Source organism: Bactrocera latifrons, unplaced genomic scaffold, assembly GCF_001853355.1.
Source record: "Bactrocera latifrons isolate USDA-ARS-PBARC rearing strain unplaced genomic scaffold, ASM185335v1 scaffold_173, whole genome shotgun sequence".
Classification (NCBI taxonomy): domain Eukaryota; kingdom Metazoa; phylum Arthropoda; class Insecta; order Diptera; family Tephritidae; genus Bactrocera; species Bactrocera latifrons.
In genome coordinates, this window is record NW_017535219.1 from 301,342 (window position 1) to 318,867 (window position 17,526).

Below are 17,526 nucleotides of genomic sequence, written 5' to 3' on the forward strand. Positions count from 1 at the left end.
AATTATTTAAAAAACATATATTTTTATTAAAAAAAAAAAAATTAGAATCACTTAATTCATACAGATTATATTAATTCCCTTTCGTTATCCCAACAGTATACGTACTCGCCTTCGTCACCTTGGCTTACGCTGTCTCAGTTATGGCTGACTGTGATCCCAATGGTAGCGGAGAACCTATTTGCAATTCATCAAACGAGGGCGCTATTTCACGCAACTTCTGGGATCCAACACACTACTGGCAATGTAAGAATGGTGTAGCTACACAAGTTGCTTGCGAAGACCTAACTGGCTTCTTGTCCGCTGCTGGTAAATGCGTTCCATGGAAGGAATGGGACTGGACTGATCCATGCGCTGCAGCAAGTGCCTAAGTATATTTGGTAACGATAGACGTAATGGATTGATATATTGTTCAGATCAACTCAATAAACTATGTACATAAACACAGGCTAGTTATGTGAGCGTTTTTCTGTATCCCTTTCACTCGCTGTATCGTCTGTATCGCTCCGTCTCTCTCTCTCTGTGTTGTTGTGGCACACAAGTTGCTTTAAAATTAATAATATTTCGAGTCCTGATTTGGCTACTCCAATGGCTCGATATATAGGACAGAACTGAAATTGAAACCGCAGAGTGGGTATAAGAAATTCATAGACACTGTTGAAACCCGTTGAAGTACCCAAAGACTTATGGCTCTACCGAAAGTAAAAGAGCTCAAAAGGAGTTGGTCTTTGAAGAATACCGCGAAGGTTTAGTGGGTCTGAACCGCAAGGTGATACAAACACTGAATTTTTGTCTCATGGCTAAAAGAGGACGAGGATACCGAGCTGCCTAACACTACCCTTTGGTCTCGTTTATTTGGTGGATGCAGTTTTGATCAATCTTTCGTCGAGCATCAGGACTTTGTCTTCTGAGGAGCCACAGTGCATCCCAAGCGATGTATAAAAACCTTTTGAATGGATGGATTGCAACTACAGTCCTTTTTTTCTGAACGGGTCGCACCCTAAAGCTCTGAAGCTTCGCACCTGCTTACGTCACCCACAGCAGTGCAGAGTTCTGCTACCATCTTATTATCCTGATACCAATTAACCAGCCCACGTCATCGACATTTGGATTAAACGTGACCGAGTCTCCAGTCAGTCCTGCGAAGAGCGAATGCAGCAGTTTCAACTCTCCATTTCTTCTCAAGGCATCTTTCCACAACACTGAGTTCCAGAGCGAAATGTCGCTGATCGAAAAGCACCTTAAATTCCATCCACTTAGTCATTCTTCGTAATTTGTAACGAGGCGACTGTAAACAGCAAAAACAAAACGAAACAAAATTTCGTTGTAAAAAAGCAGCAAGTACAATTCTAACAACTGCAACAACGCAACAACAGAAATGTAACAAACATTCTTATTTTCGCATATCAAGATCATTTTTGTTTTCAATGTTGACTCTTAACACCTTTGGAGGCAAAGAATTCGAATTGGTCGCGCATTTGACGGGCCCAGGCGCACACTGCAGCCGAACAACCGTTAGCGACCAAACTTAACTGGCAAGCAACTGATCTGCTGGCAGTGATAGCGTGCCGCACGTCGAGTGTGGTGAACGTTATTTGTAGACACTGTTCGTTTATATGTTTTTTTCGTTTATTTTTGCAGGCATTCAGGTGTTTATGGGTGTTCTCCCGCGCTTTTGAGTATACAAATATGCTGAACTGCATATCCGGAGCCAAGATCTACAAGCGCTCATACATAGTTTTTCATGTAACGAAGTAACCCATTTTTGGTACAAATTAATAGCGGTTTTATTAGCCTTTCTTCAATTTGGCATTTTAGTGGCTCAAGGTGGAGATGTTGATTGGGAATCAACAGTAGTTTTAAATGGTGGTTACATAATAACAAATCTACCACATGAGTATAGTCACAATTCACACCCTCATTACGAAAATGTCTCCAACCTCCACAACAACGGATTTGATTACTGTCTCCTGAACTTGTCTTTAGCTCCCGCTTTAAAAAAGCTTACTGCAGAGTTCAGTGTTATTACTGAAAGATACTAATGCAAATAAAAGAGAGAGAGAGAGAGTGATGTCCTTTGCGAGCCCTTTTAGCGTTAATACTAAAAACTTAAAGTGAACTTTAGCTTACATTAGGTTAATCCTGTATTTCAATAAGTCATGCATAGACCAGCTTTGGTCCTTTTCGATACCAGATGGAGTTCAGTTCCTAGGTCCAAGAGACTTAAATGACTTGGATGCCTGTGATTGACGCGAATTTTAACAGACTTTGCGGCCTCACTTTTGATACCTCCTCCAGTGTATCACACCACGGGGACCCAGATGCTTACAGCGTAGTCTTGCCAACGCAGGACAAGTGATGCTCCGCTATTTCCCTTGTGCTCTGCTCTAGACATCCTGCTCTAGATCCTCTGGATCTATCAGCCCTATCCTGCTGGCGTGAGCCACCACCAGACAGAGACCAGTTAGTATTCCCATCATGTTCTTACAGTCTTTTCTATCGAGTACCAGTAGGAATTTTCTGTACTGCCGATCTACCGTTTTGCACACGACCTTTGCAGTTTCGCGCACAGGTAGCTTCGCTCCATCGGGTTTTGATTTTCTTTACCATGCTTCTGTCGAGATCGTCGTATAGACAATGCCTATGTTTCCCATTTTGATCATATTTTCGGATGTTAGCCGTATACCATTCTTGGCAGTCTCGTCCAGTATTTCACTGCCCTCGATGATTTTGTGACCAAGCACCCTTTTAAAAGCGTACTCTTTCTGGATACTGAATAGTGAAGTCCAAACGGGAGAGTATACAAATAGAAACGAAAAGTAAGAGTTAAAAATACACTACTCCGAAGGGTTTTGAGATGCGTTTGAGCTCGATACTCGTAACTGTGATTGAATGAAACTTGCAACTGAGAAAACATGTTTGAATGAGATCTTGTCTCAAAAGCAAATTTAGCGAGATTCTTCGTATTGCACTGTTGACGGTAGCATTTATCTGTACAGAAGCTCAGCATCGTTAAAACTTCTTAAAACAGTCCTTAGTCCTCATCGTCCCCACAACATTTTGCTTTACAAAAATTTTAAACCTTTGAAATGTGTCAGCTTGCCACAAATAAATCTCAAATTCAAAAGTATATATATAGATTTTTTTTTTTTTTGTCAAGTGGCAAGCTTATCATGCAGCTACAACTTAACTGATTTTTCCGCAAATATTTACACGCTTGCCGTTGCACGATTTGTCAGTGCCATGTATAAGCATGTAGAGTTCGTAGCCAATATCGGTTGTGAGTAGGTCAACTCCTTGTCGATGCACAGTTCATTTGCAGATTTCCAATTACAATTGAATTAGAAAAGACCGCAATTCCGAGTCACCCTTAATCGGTGTCGCTGCGGTCGCACCGCTGTGGTGTTGCCATGCGAAGCTCGGTAGGCGCTTTGGTGGCAATGTTGCTTTTTGGCCCGCTATTGCTGGTGTCATGGCCACTCATGAACGTATTGTTGCTGCTGTTGTTAAACGCTTATCTATGCTACTCATCTCGACATAGCGGTATTAGTTTTTCGCGCGTTCAATTGTGCTTTTTAAACCGTTAGCACCATTCGGCCGCCTTGCTGTTTTCGGTAATGACGTTCAATGCACTTTAGACTTGACTTTGTTTGGCTGTGGCTACAAATCGGTGAGTCCGTGTGAGTGAGTAGCTAGCTTGAGCGAGCGCGCGTGCGTCATTTGCCGATTGCCAGCCAAGCGCTTTGTGCTGCTTGCAACATGTGGCACTGCTATTGGCATGTGAATGTCATGTCGATCGCGCTGACACGATCCTTGCACGTCCAAAGTGCACCTTCCTTGCTGGTGGTGTCTGACTTTTATTTTCGTTTTTCTTTTGCGCACTCTTTGCAATTGATAAATTTACATAAGCAACATGTTGCAATTGGCAATAGTAACACAAAAGCTGCGGTATACGAAAAATACTACAATTTTCCAAATGCTTATTCGCATAAGCCGACACATTAACGGGACGCAAAGCATGCCGCAACACGGTCTCTTGAGGATTTGGCGCCGCGCGCCATTAGTTGCAAGTGGCATATTTAGTTTGCCACATGAAATCTCCCTCACGTTGCAAGTGCAATGGAGGAATTCTAAGTAAGTGTTAAAGATGCAGTCCACGCTGACTCATGGTAGTACCAAAACCTTTAAGGGTTAAACCTGAACTGTGCTCAGATACATAGCCTTATTAGACATCATTAAAGCAAGAGGTGTCGCGACAGTATATGCAGAGTTATAACTCGAAAGATTTAACCTAGCAGTAGTTGTCTGGTTAGTAAGTATTTAATCCATGGAGCTCCCACGTACACTCAACTCCAACTTATTTAAGAAAATTTTAGTTCAATGATGCGCAATTCGCACAATTTGCTCAAGTGTTAATAAGTGCTTGAAGGAATCCAGCTGCAAACTACTCTTGCTTGGTGACTCCTCACTCAAATAATTAATTTAATTAATTAGACCTAAACTCAGTTGTTCAAAAGAACTTGATATGTCATCGAAGGATCCACTTAAAAGCTTATCTTTCTGACGACTCCTCTGCTTTTGTAAAAAATTCCTACCAGTTGAAAAGCTCTGTCGCGGATCCGGCCTCAGCACCACCGTTCATATTGATGTTGTTCACGGATCAAATAAATAAGGAGAGAAAAGGCGATAGTACCTCAAAAATTTGTGCTAATAATCTCTGAGGGACTCTAAGATTGGGCTATGAACCTAGCAGTATCTATATTTAGCAAAGATCGCAACCTAGAGCTAACAGCAGCAGCTGGAATCGGTTTGACCAACAAAAGTTGTATTAAAAATATTCTAGACCATTCGTGATCGTTTTAACTGCAATAAAAATCCTTTCACGTTTTTGGGTTAAAAGGCTAATTGTAGCAAGACCTGATTGTGGACACACCCCTTATATATTGTTATGATACTGACGACAAGTTACGATTCATTTTTTTAAATGGCTAACTACCCAGGCTTACCTTTTTCACCATTTTTCGAATGTCATCACTTGACTTCTGCAGGATTTCCTTAAACTTAAATAGCGAAGCTCTATGGAGATGATAATACGGTTAATAGAAGAGATACTCGTGTATTTTGTCAGCAGTTCCGGTGCTGGTTATACGTTTTGAAACCCTTTATATACCTTAATTGTAATATAGGCCGCCTTTCTTCCTCCGACTCCCTTTAAGATCACATACTTTCTAAAATATGCGAAACTCCTCCTTGAACTCTTCCCAAAGCCATGAATGTCGCCATTAAAAACACAAATTTTTCACAAAATGTTGAAAAAATAAAGCGCATTGTTCCACAAGCCACCAAGTGGCAACGGTTTATTTGTATTGCAGCTCGTCAATTTGAATTGGAAATATATTTTACGCGCCAAATGTGGCGTCGAAACATTCCTGTCACTGTCGCCAAGAGCAAATGAGCATAGCTGTTTTCGTCCGTTGGTTGTCGTTTTCATCATTCAACAGCCAATTATTTAACACCATCACCAAAGACATAGAGGGTGACAACAACCAAACAACGCAGCCAAAGCAACGGTGCCCACAACGATAAACGGCACGTCTAAGAAAAAGGCGCAGAAAAAAGCTAAACACAGCGGAGACATACTCATAGGCTCCACATTTGGTTAGATGGACAACAAAGACAATGAGGTTGGTGCAACGACACAGTGAAGGTAACAGATCGCAGGCTGTGGCAGATGGTAGCAATGTCCTCGTAAGCTGCCAACGACGCCACACAAAGAGTAGAAATCACGATTTTCCATAGAAATGTTCAGTGGTTACAACATGAGTTTCATGATCATATAAAAAGCGCTTGAATAAAATGTATAAAAATAAAAATAAATTGCGAAGCAAAAGACAGCAAACGAAGGGAAAGAACGGCATAAGTGAATGCGGTGTATAAGTGGGCGGGCGACACGTGAACCGGGCATATTGGACGCCAAGTGGGCTTGACAATTAGAATAAATAAACAACTCGCACTTTGCTGGTGGCTTGGAATTCGGCGTGTCTGTAGTGGCGTCGCATTCAAAAGGAAAAGAGGCAGCAAAGACGAAGGCGTTGAGGCCATTTGGGAGCGTGCTATATAGTTTTCGGTCGGCAACTTTATGCCACAAATATGGAACGATGTAACGGGTTTATTTTAGAATTTTTTAAAAATTAACGAATTTTAGCTTAGTAAATAATCGTCTGAACGAGTTTTGGATTGCTAAGCATTCCTTCACCTCTAAAGCCAAGTTTGAGGCCTCAGAACTTTGGTCTTTAAAGCCGCTCAGTCCAATTATACATTTTTTAAAAGCCCCATTTGAATTCAATCTCGCTCGTTTTATAATTGTGGCGTGATTTAACCGTTTTAAGGGTGCAACCGTAGAGATGTCGAACTAGCATGAGAGGTAACTCTTGTCCTGACACTTTACATTGATCTGGGAACTATTTGGATTCCCGTTTTTCTCTTCTGTTATAGCGCTGGACTTCTGGACTGCGCATGAACTTAACAGGCACTGATCAATGACTGGATCTGGGAATGCAGGAAATTCACTGAAATACCATTTCTCTGTTTAATCTTGTCACAATAGTAGAACTTTTTTATGGACATTGCCTAATAGATGTGAATGAACACTTTTCCGATTCATAACAGTGAAAATTGTTAGGCGGAAGGTGAGGTGAATACATCCAGGCACTTTCTCCTCCATTGTCCAGATTTTGCATAATTAAAGCTGAAAAATCTCGGCAGCCATAAGTTGATATCAGCAGCCTTAAAAAATAATAGATTTAAAGCACTTTGTAGATTTCTCATAGTTCTTTCAAACACCGGCGTTCTCAGCTGTTCAAATGGGTTTCGTTTTTGATTCTGCGGTGTCAATGACCTCTTTGTTTACATTTTTCCCAGGTCAATGACACTTTCGTTTACATTTGGGGTCAGTGAACTTTTTGTTTACATTTAGCTGAGTTCACAACCTTTGTGCTTGAGCGCTTTGTCGATTTTTGATAGTCCTTTCGAACAATACTTGATAGTATTTAGGTATCACAATGGGTCAGTGGTTTCAGCTGTCGAAATGGGATTCGTTTTTGAAGACAAATAGCAGCTTGAATTGTTAAGCTGTCGAATTTGTTTACAACAGTACTGTTTTCTACCATATTTTGTACAAAAACCACTCAAACCAACCGAAATTTCAGCAACATATTTTGTAAGTTCTCTGCGTGGCGATACAATTCTTTAAGCCATAAATTTCAACTTTGTCACCTCTATGGCAAACATTTTCTAAGCATAGTTTCGAAGATAATCTCGAAGCTGCTGCCTTCATGCCAAACACGAGTGCGCTGGACAAGACAGCTGGTAGCTATGTACGAGTACATGCAATCATTACCAACTTGGCAACTTAGAAATGCCAATCATGTTCGTGACAAACAAGCGACGAATACGAATTTCGCAACACTTCGTTCAATCGGTGCCAAATAAATATTTTTCCGCCATATTTTCAGCATTCAATGCGGCAATTTAAATACGAAATATTTCGCATTGGTTTAACGCCATTATATGCGGCCGGCAAGTGTGTGAGTGTGTTTCTGTGTATTGGCTAATTTTGCAACGTGTTTGAAATTTTCCAGCAATTTGCATATGCACATTCGCCAATTTAAATAAATAATTGTTTTGATTTTTGGTTGGCGAAGTCAAAATAAAAACGCGAACGGCGAAGGGTACGAACAGCATTTTGCGACATTTCAATGTGAAAACAAACAACAATGTGCGCACGAATCGCCATCACAAATATTTGCACAAGCGCTGCTTGTTGCTCAAGCCAACAAACACACACACACAGCACCATATCGAGGCCCACAAGCCAATTCTGCATCTAAACAATGAATGCAAAGCAGTTTTGTTGCGCAAAAAAGAATGCAAAATGCAAATATTGCTGCGCCGTTGCTGACACAGTAGAAGTGCTCAAAAATGCAAAATGCGAAAAATCACACTTTTGCATCTTGGAAAAATCTGGCAAGCGGAAACCTGACATGCATAAACGTTTACTGTGTGCGAATAAAACGTAATGTTGGTGGCATTTGGTCGCATACAATAAGACATTTGGCTTGTCGTTGACGATTTGCTTTCGGAATAATTTCTTGCCATGGTTTAAGATAGTATCTCTGTGCAAACCGCAGCCTTTCACCATGTAACTGCGGGTTCTTAGCTGTCGCTGAGTCTCTGTAGTCGTTAATTTTTCTATTCCAGATCCTAAGAATCCAAAAGAAGGCATTTCAGTCTATTTCCAGAGTTTATGGATTGCCTTATTCGATTTTATTAAAGTCAACATCGCTTTCTACAATTATAGAATAGCCCTTAAAGTGTAAGCAAAGGCGTTAGTGGCCTCAAATATAAAGAAAGGTTGTTGACTTGGCTAAATGTAACCAAAAATGGCACTGACCCCAAATGTTAACAAAAAGATCAATGGCCTCGGCAAAATGTAAACAATACGGTCATTGACCCCATGAATTGTAAACAAAAAGATCAGTGGTCTCAAATGTAAACAAAGGTTGCTGACTTGCCTAAATGTAAACAAAGGTTGCGGCATCAAATCACATTAGAGGCCTCATAGTCTCCTAAGCACTGGTCTGGCACGGTGCCTGCTTTTCTTTTATAGAGCCAGCTGGCAACCAGCCACCCTTGAGCTCACCTCATGACTTTCAAATCACATTACATCGGGGCGCGAGAGTCGCCTAAGTGCTGGCCGGGCCCGGTTACAGCATCTCATCGAAAAATATTTTTGAATTTCATATTTCGAATTCATCCTTTGTCATAATCTTTAAAACAAGTCTCTCCGTCGCTTGTCTCGCTTCTGACGTAGCAGCCTATCATCAAAACCATCAGCACTACTATAGTGATGCTACCACATTTACTGCCTGCCAACTTATTTGTTAGGTTTGGCAACGCTGCAAGGCAAACATTTGCACAGACAACACAAGTTATGCCGGCCGCATGGTGTTGGTAGAATTTATAGAAAAAAGACCAAAACACAAAAACATACAAATTTCATTGAATTAGCTTTTCGTCAATTTCCAACGCTTCAGACGAAACGTGAACTACTCCATGCATTGTTTTGCCAGCTTTACGCGCGTCGTTATTTGCTTAAAATGACTGGTCCGGTGTTCGGCGTTGTTGGGCGACACTGTTGATTTGTTGGCGTTGCAAATGTTGTGTATTCAAACAAATCGTCAATAGCAACAACAGTGGCTGATGTGCTGCTATTTTCGCCATTTCATTTGTTATTGCAGATTTGCGCTTGAACGCCATTTTGTTGGGCCATTAAATGCCACATGTACCACAGGCGTGCGAAAAATGTGCTTGTTTTTGCAAAAACGCTGGAAAACCGACGACGTGGCAAATACGTTTTCACTTATTTACATATCAGGTGACAAATGTTTACTTTTCCAATGGAAGTCTTCAGCGCTATGACAGCGGCAACAATAGTTGGACAAAATAATAGAAAAATGCTTGCGTGAAATGCAAAAATTTAAGTTAGTTAGTGATACAACAGCAATGATTTATTGTTGAATATAAATACCCAGTAGGAAATGCAATTTAAGAACGTTAATAAAAAGCGCCTAAAAGTCCTTTTTTCTAGAACTCGAAATTAGCAGCAAGCCCTACAGCAAACTCCTAAACAAAGGTTGTTGATTTGTAAAAAGGTTGTGAACTTGACTTGACCATGGCGAAATGTACATTAAAGGGTCAGTGACCTCAAATGTAAACAAGCGTGGTTGACATGGCTAAATGAAAAAATGGTTGTGAACTTAGCTAAACGTTATTTACCAGAAAAAGGTAACCAAAAGTTTCATTGATCTTATTATATAATCACTCGACTTATGTGCTACGTGTTAAAGCGTTTTGTTTCACAGCTCTACTGAAAGCCTACAAATTAAAAAGCTAAAATAATTTTATTTTGAAAGTGCAAATGGAAAAAAAAAATTATGTATTTTATCAAACCTGCTGAGTTGCTGAATAAGGCTCATTTTGGTTAACAAACGGAGTCACAACGAGACTAATGACGGTATAAGTGTGCCTTTTCTCTTTTTTCAAGCAACCAACCAACTAAATTTCCATCTGGGCAGCATCATGAATACCCGGTTAGAAAAATAGCTAAGTATGTACAATAGTTTCGTCGGTGTCAACGCCATTTGTTCAACAGTTTGTCGCATAATCGGGCATCGCTTGTCACCTTGATGTTGCTTTAAACGAGTATGTTGCAAGTATTGTTTATATACATTGCAAATAAATGAAGAAATGGTAAATTTGCATACGAAATTGGTGTCAAAAATACAGGCGATAAATAAAAATGTAGAAAATAAGTTTCGTGCTGTATGAAGAGATAGGGACATCTACACTACAGTTTTTTGTGCATAGTTACGACTAGAAAATAATATTTTTTAAATACGGATCAAGAAGTAACGATTATGTTAGAACGAGTGATTCTGAGCTATCGGTTTTTGCAGATATACTTGCCGTAACGGTGACAATATAGCAGAATTTCTCGTCTAATTATTATATTTATTGACAGGAATTTTCTTTTATTTGTTTTATTTTTCTTGTATTTATTTTTTTAGTTGAATTCTTAAAAAAAAAAATTTCCTTGACTAGCGTCAGCTTAAAGTTGTCTGAGCATCATTCTTCTAAGCAGACCTAGAAGTAAGCACTTAGCACTAAATAGGTTCGAATAACCCTTTAAACTTCGGTGGAACATCTAAGAACGCGAATGCTCTCCTTAGAAACGGTCTCGAAGAGACAAAAGGAAGCAAAGTTGAACCTAACTTTACATAGTTTTTTTTTCTATGATACCAATAGCCTGTTAATAAAGACTAGACTGAAAAATGCGTTTCACTTTTAACTTCATAAGCATTGGAGCAGCTACCAAACACAAGAATTCGATTATTTTAATGATTCTAATAAGACAAGCCTAACGAATACCCAGCGATGATGTTTGCACAGTTTTCAATTTAGTCAAGAAAAGAACTTTAAATATAGAAGCAGAAGTGTAATATGCTCCACTCATAAACAATTGTTTCAGCTTAAACCGATTTTTTGTGTGGTCGCTGTCGCTTTTCATTTGTCATTCGCATTGCGCATGCGCACAGTCGTATACTTTTATACACGATTAAGCTTTCCGCAAGCAAGCAAGTCACCGCGTGGCATATGGACCACAGACAACATGCCACACCACTGGGCGCAACTCACAGCTGGTCATGTAGACAAAAGCCAGAAAGAAGGGGGAGAGTCAAACAGTTGTGGCCAAACGTTTGTATTTCGATTGAACTTGACCGCGAGTTCAAAACTATTCAATCTCTATTGGTTATAACAACCATTTTTTTAATTATTGAGAATATGTCGCTATTGTTATAGCTGCCGCCGTTCATTTTTATGTTTCACTGGCGTTCGAGCTTATGACTTGGTCGCTTGGTTGTTGGCTACCTCTGTATTACCTGTTCATATAAAGCAATTACAGCAATGATTTGCTATTTCCATTGTGCCGTTTTTTTATTGTATGGCTGCTTCCACTACTGTTACACATATGTACATATGTTGCTGTCAAAAATAGCATTAAGTGAGTGGATTTTGCTGGAGCTATTTAGGTATGTAGATACATATATTTATGTAGCATGCCAGTAAGTCGACAAATGTTTGCACATAAGTATGTAGGCGGTTAGTCAAGCAGTCTTCGAATTCTTATTATATATCATTATTATGTTTTTAATTATTTCGAGCACTTCAATGGCCGTAAATAAGTGGAGAACTTATATGGTTTGGAATAACGAACGTTTTCATATTTAAAAAAAAAAACAAGAAAGCAACAATTCTTTTGTCTCACAGAAACATAATCCCGACCGTAAAAGTATGCTTCCAGCAAATGTCTCCAGTTTACAATGAGACATCATTTATCGCACAGAAGCTATTGGCTGAGTAGCTCTTCTCGAGCTCACGAAAAGTTCAGAGAATCAGGGCTGCAACCAAAAAGACAACAGAGGCCCAACTGGTTTTCAAACCGATATAACTAAGACTAGGGTAGGGCATCCTCTTGCGAGCTCTTCGACTTTGCAGTATGCAGCAATTCCTGTACACGAATCCGATAATACGATACCTTGCTGCTACCGATAGTGAAACCAGACACTCCCAATATGAACTAACTCATTGTGACTTTGTGTGAAAACTCAATTCAAATCAGTAATTTCAATACAAAAGGATTAAATAACTAAGCCAATGCAATTAACCTCATTTCTTGTATGCAAAATTATTTTACTTCATTACTTTTTTAATTGCTTTTCCTTTATGCGCTCAAACGAAGCGAAGATTCGATCAATAGTATTCGATATTACGAAATCTAATAAAATCGCAATGCTTTAGTTTTAATTACATGTGAGGTAATTAGAAACATGACGAATTGGTTATAATCCCAACTTAATCCTATTAATTTATTTTTATACCCTGCACAAGGCATAATTAATCTTAAGCATTGGGGGACTAATGTTTGAGATATGAAATTTCGCACACGCCTTTTTAGGCGCATAATGTTTTAGATATCGACCCGATATTTTGAACACGTGTTTTTCGCTCCCAGAAGCTACTATTTTGTTGGATTCGCCAATATCCGATCACTGTAGCATATAGCTGCCATACAAACTGAACGATCAGAACTCAAGTGCTTGTACGGAAAGCTTTTTTAATTGATGAGATATCTTCAAGAAATTAGGTATGGATTATTAACTAAAGTAATAATACAATCTCTGCAAAAATCGTCCAGATCGCATCAGTATAGCATATAGCTGTCATACAAACTGAACTATCTGAAACAAGGCTTATATAGAAAACATTTTTATTGGACAAGCTATCGTGACAAAATTCAACATAGCTTATTATCTGAGACAGAGCTACAATCTCCATAAAAATTGTTGCGATCGTAGTAATATAGCATGTAGCTGCCATACAAAATGAACGATCCTAATTAAATGCTTGTTTGAAAAACTTTTTCATTTTAGGAGATATCTTCAGGACAGTTTGCATGGATCATTAACTTAGACATTACTACGATCCCAGAAGAAATTGTCCGGATCGGATCACTATAGCATTTCTGACGACTTTTTCTTGGTAAATTAAACATATCAATAACTTATGAGTTAGTATTATATGATAATTTCGCACCAATTTCACCATTTCATTTTCATTTACTCTGATTTAGGATATGTTTTGAAGTTTTAATAATTTCATCTCTTTGCATTGAGAGTTCTATACACTTTAATAGAAATATTTATAGCTCTCTCTGTCTTACGCTTGCTGCTACTCCTTTTTCCGATATTTTAATTACCATTAGGCCTTACTTGCAGACATATAGGTATATACATTTATTTCTTTGCCTCACACCTGTCGCAAGTTGCCTACGCTTAACTACCGTTTTAATGAGTTTGCCGATGTGCAACATCAAGTAGGTGGAGCAGTGCAAATATGTACAAATAATTGTGCTGTCGTGTCAATGCAACTTGTTGCATCTCTGCAATGTTGAGAGGTGTGACCAGTAGGTGTTGCCAACATAATACATCTTTACGACAAGTATAGTGAAAATTCTTCGATAAATTAATTCTATAAATACTTAGAAATGTTGCAAACACATGTTGCTGGCTTACCGCAACATTACTCATTTCATTTAGCGCATCTTAGTTCCAATTTAATATTTTTAAAAATTCTTATTTACACCTTGCGCCATCCAGACTGGCTGTCTCTACGCATTCCTCACCTGATAAATCTCCACCAACGCCGGCGGTAAGCCACCCATGTTGCGCAACAGCCACATCAACGCGCAGAAGAGTCAGCGACAACAAATTGCCAGCTGCGTGGCTAAGGGAGGGAAGCAAAGAAATATGTAATACAACAACAAATTTCTTTACATATTGGCATGCAGCGAGACAGTGAGTTGCTACAGCAATGCAATTTACCGTTTTAGCGACGCAGCCCACTGTCAAGGGCATGGCAGCCAACGAAACGAAATGTTGCTGCAACAACATTCGCAGTTTTTGCGCATATTTCGTTGCGAAATTAATGATAGTTCGCCCGCAGCGACAGCATATAAACAACGAAATTATATATGGTATATAACTGGTATATAACGTATATATAACTGGTATATACATAGTAGATACTTAAGCGCAGCCATTTGTGTGCGTGTCTCTTTACGCTTTTGTTCACAGTAATGTTTGCTTGCAACGAAAATCCTTTTAGCGACACCAACTAACCCCACCGAGCGGGCAACTTCGTTGTTGTGGCGCTTACTTTGTTGTTATTGCTGTTTTTCCTGCTAAGTGGCAGCTCCGCCCGCCGTTAGACGCTTGCTGGTTGTTGCTTATTTGGCCTGCAGCTCTGAGTTTGAAGTGGACGCCCTCACATGGTCGCTCCTTGCAACGGGATATTTGACCACGTATGTGCAAGGTATTCTAGTCGGAGAATTTGTCTTATCAAAATGGGTGTTATTTTGGTTATAACTGTTATTGCTATTATCAGTGTGCCATAAATCATGGCATAGAGGTCGATGATGCTAACAATATGTGGTTAACAACAACACTTGCGGTGGAAAGTAAAACGAACGGTTGACTTGAAAAATTAAATTTTTACTTGAATCCCCAACGAAAGCTCTGCATAATTCCTTCGTAATGAATAACGATGAGAACAACTTGATGCTACTTCGGCTGAGTAAGTAATTGAGAAGTAAAGTTCTCTCTCGTTGAAAAAAGACCAAAATTAACATTTGTAATGCTGCAACAATAAATGGCATTTTAATTAACATCTGTGGCGTTAGTGGCAGTCATTCAACTGCAAAACCAAGCAATCAAATAACCAACCAACTGTCCAACCTGACTGATGAGCAATACTTGGACAGTTGAGTTTAGCAGCCGTACAGGCTCCTCGCAAAACAAATTGCATAAATTTAATTTTGTCAATGACAAATGAAAGCCACACCACATCACACTTTAGACGATGCCAAAAATTCCAAAGCAAACATACGAAGACCAGACAAATTCACAGGTACTCAATCAGGTAAGAAACATACGAATGATGATTTGAAGAAGGGAGTGAGCGGCATAGTTGGCCATTCAACTAATGGTCTTGAAAGAAGTGTTGGAGGACGGGAAGACTGCAATGGACTAGAGTTGCCGCAAATGCGTTAGATTTGGATTTTACTAGTAGCTACCGTTAAGCGTGTTATATAATAAGTATAAAGAAGGTATGGTATGGAACTGCAGTTCAGCACCTATTTCATTCTCTCTCCATAGAAGTTCTGCGTTATAATTTCATTCGAGAAATTATGCCTAAAAGGTTATCATATCTGTATTTAGTGATTTGGGTAATTTTTTTATACGGTCTACCTCTTCAAAGGCTTGTGTGACGATTACTGTCCAAGCTGACCTTGCTAAGGCCTTTCTAAAAAAAAACTTTCTATTTCAATATCTCGTATAATATAGAAGACAATATCGATACCTCATAGATTCCAGGCAGATCATCAAATATAAATCTTCCTCTGAAAGAAACCCATAAGAAACCTGGTAGAAATATATTTAATAACCCATAAGTTACAAGCGATTCGTCAAGACTATACTGAGAATCTCTTTCTCTGACAAATCCTGAAATAAAGTGGACTAAAACCCCACACCTCCTTGGATGAAAAGCTTTCTCTAATGGACTATTTAGACAGAGGTCACATAATTGATCAACAGGTTAGATGCGGAGCCGGCACTATTATTGAGCAATGCTACTAGGCCAATGACCACTGTATGATTCTCACTAAACTGCTTGAATATAAAAGGTTCCGCCGTTACCATTCCTGTACCGAAAAAGTTGTGAGATCAAAGGTAATCCCAGCCAACTGGCAACACGCTTCCAAGTCATTAGATCTACCAACTCTCCGCTGACGATTATCAAACGCATTACCGCCCGAGAGCAGTTGAGAGCTTCCATCCCGGCAATCCATCTAAAGGAATTTCAACAATCTATCAACTCTCTAAAGCAAACAAACACACAGCTTCAAAGCAAACACCTTGTGCGCCACACAGTAAAGCACCACAATGTTATGCACGCCGATTCTTGTAGCCAACACCAACTTCCACGCAGTCAATAATCACTCCAACTTTAATTTGAAGATTTTGACAAGCCAACTAGCCGGCAACAAGCATGGAGGCGCTATCAAAGTGGGGCGAGAATGTGACAGCAGGCAGCCCATGACGGCAGACGATGGATAACTGGAAACAGATGGACGTACAAGGCGGACAACAACTACGCTGCATGCATGGAGTATGATGAGGACTATATAAGTAGCGGAGGGCTGATATGAGGAAAATGCGACCGAGAGAGCAATAGACAGCTGAAGAGTATCATTGAGTTCGGACATAGATATGACGCAGACAACAGCAGACAATATATAAACCCACAACAAAAGCACACGCAACTGGAAGAAGAATGGCTGAGTGATGGCCTAAGTGGACGAGCAGGAGGTGCGCAGAGACACAAATCTGCTGTCTAGCTGTAAATAAAATGCGAAAAACACAAAACACATTATATTGGCTATACGAGCGACTATGACAGCATTGACATTGCCAATAACAACAAAAGTATGTTGTTGCAACAACCATTTAGCTGCAAGTCTACAAAAGAACAAACGTCTAGCCAGTCATATGTACGTCTAACTAAGCATTTAGCGAACTGCGTGCGACTCATACTCATAATTGCACAACCGCCGCCCCTTCGTGCGGCCAGCAGCCACCGTACCGGTCGCGAGGATTAGCACCGGCCTGCAATGATGAGCGGACAGTTGATGAACCATTGACCGATGCTTACATGTAAGCGCCTCACCGTTGTGCCTGCCCCTTCAGCGCGATGCAAACGCAAACTTTGGCGCACCGACCACCGAACATTCTGCCGCCGCGGGCTGTATTGTATTGCTGATCAATGTATATATATATTTTTCGTCGGCGCTTTGAGTTCTTTGCGAAAATTATGAAAAATTTACAATAAATTGCGTCAAATGTTGCAAATGTTGTTTGCTAAATGACAACACGCGCGACGACCGGCGACGCTTACTCAACGCAATCTCTCCACGCGCGAAGTCGACGACTACGTAAAGAGTGCGGTGCGAGGGCGACGTCGGCAAAAGATGACGATTTTGACACAAATGTCGTAAATCATAGCTAGAGTATTCAACTTGGCACAGTTGTTGCAACAACTTAAGTGCCATTTGGACAGAAACACACAAACACACAGGCACACAAACTCATACAGCAGACAAGCTATTCAGAATCATATATTGTGTTGTCTATGATATACGTGGGCACTTTGGTACATGCTACAAATATAATTTTTGTTGTTGTTGGTATGCTTTATTTGTGTTTTGTAGTTTTATGATTGTTTATGGTATTGAATAACTGATAATCATCAGCAAAGTTTGTGACTAGCACGTTGTATGAAAAAGATATG

At 39.8% G+C, this 17,526-nt stretch overlaps 1 protein-coding gene across 1 annotated transcript in view; it reads left to right on the forward strand.

Annotated features, from left to right (window-relative positions):
* Nucleotides 1-453, forward strand: part of LOC108967042 — a 1,350-nt gene extending 897 nt beyond the window's left edge. Inside the window, exon 2 of the mRNA XM_018930256.1 lies at nucleotides 97-453. Coding sequence (XP_018785801.1) covers nucleotides 97-368 — 272 coding nt within the window. The 3' untranslated portion in view covers nucleotides 369-453. The remainder of the gene's footprint in view (nucleotides 1-96) is intronic.
* Nucleotides 454-17,526: the final 17,073 nt, after the last annotated feature.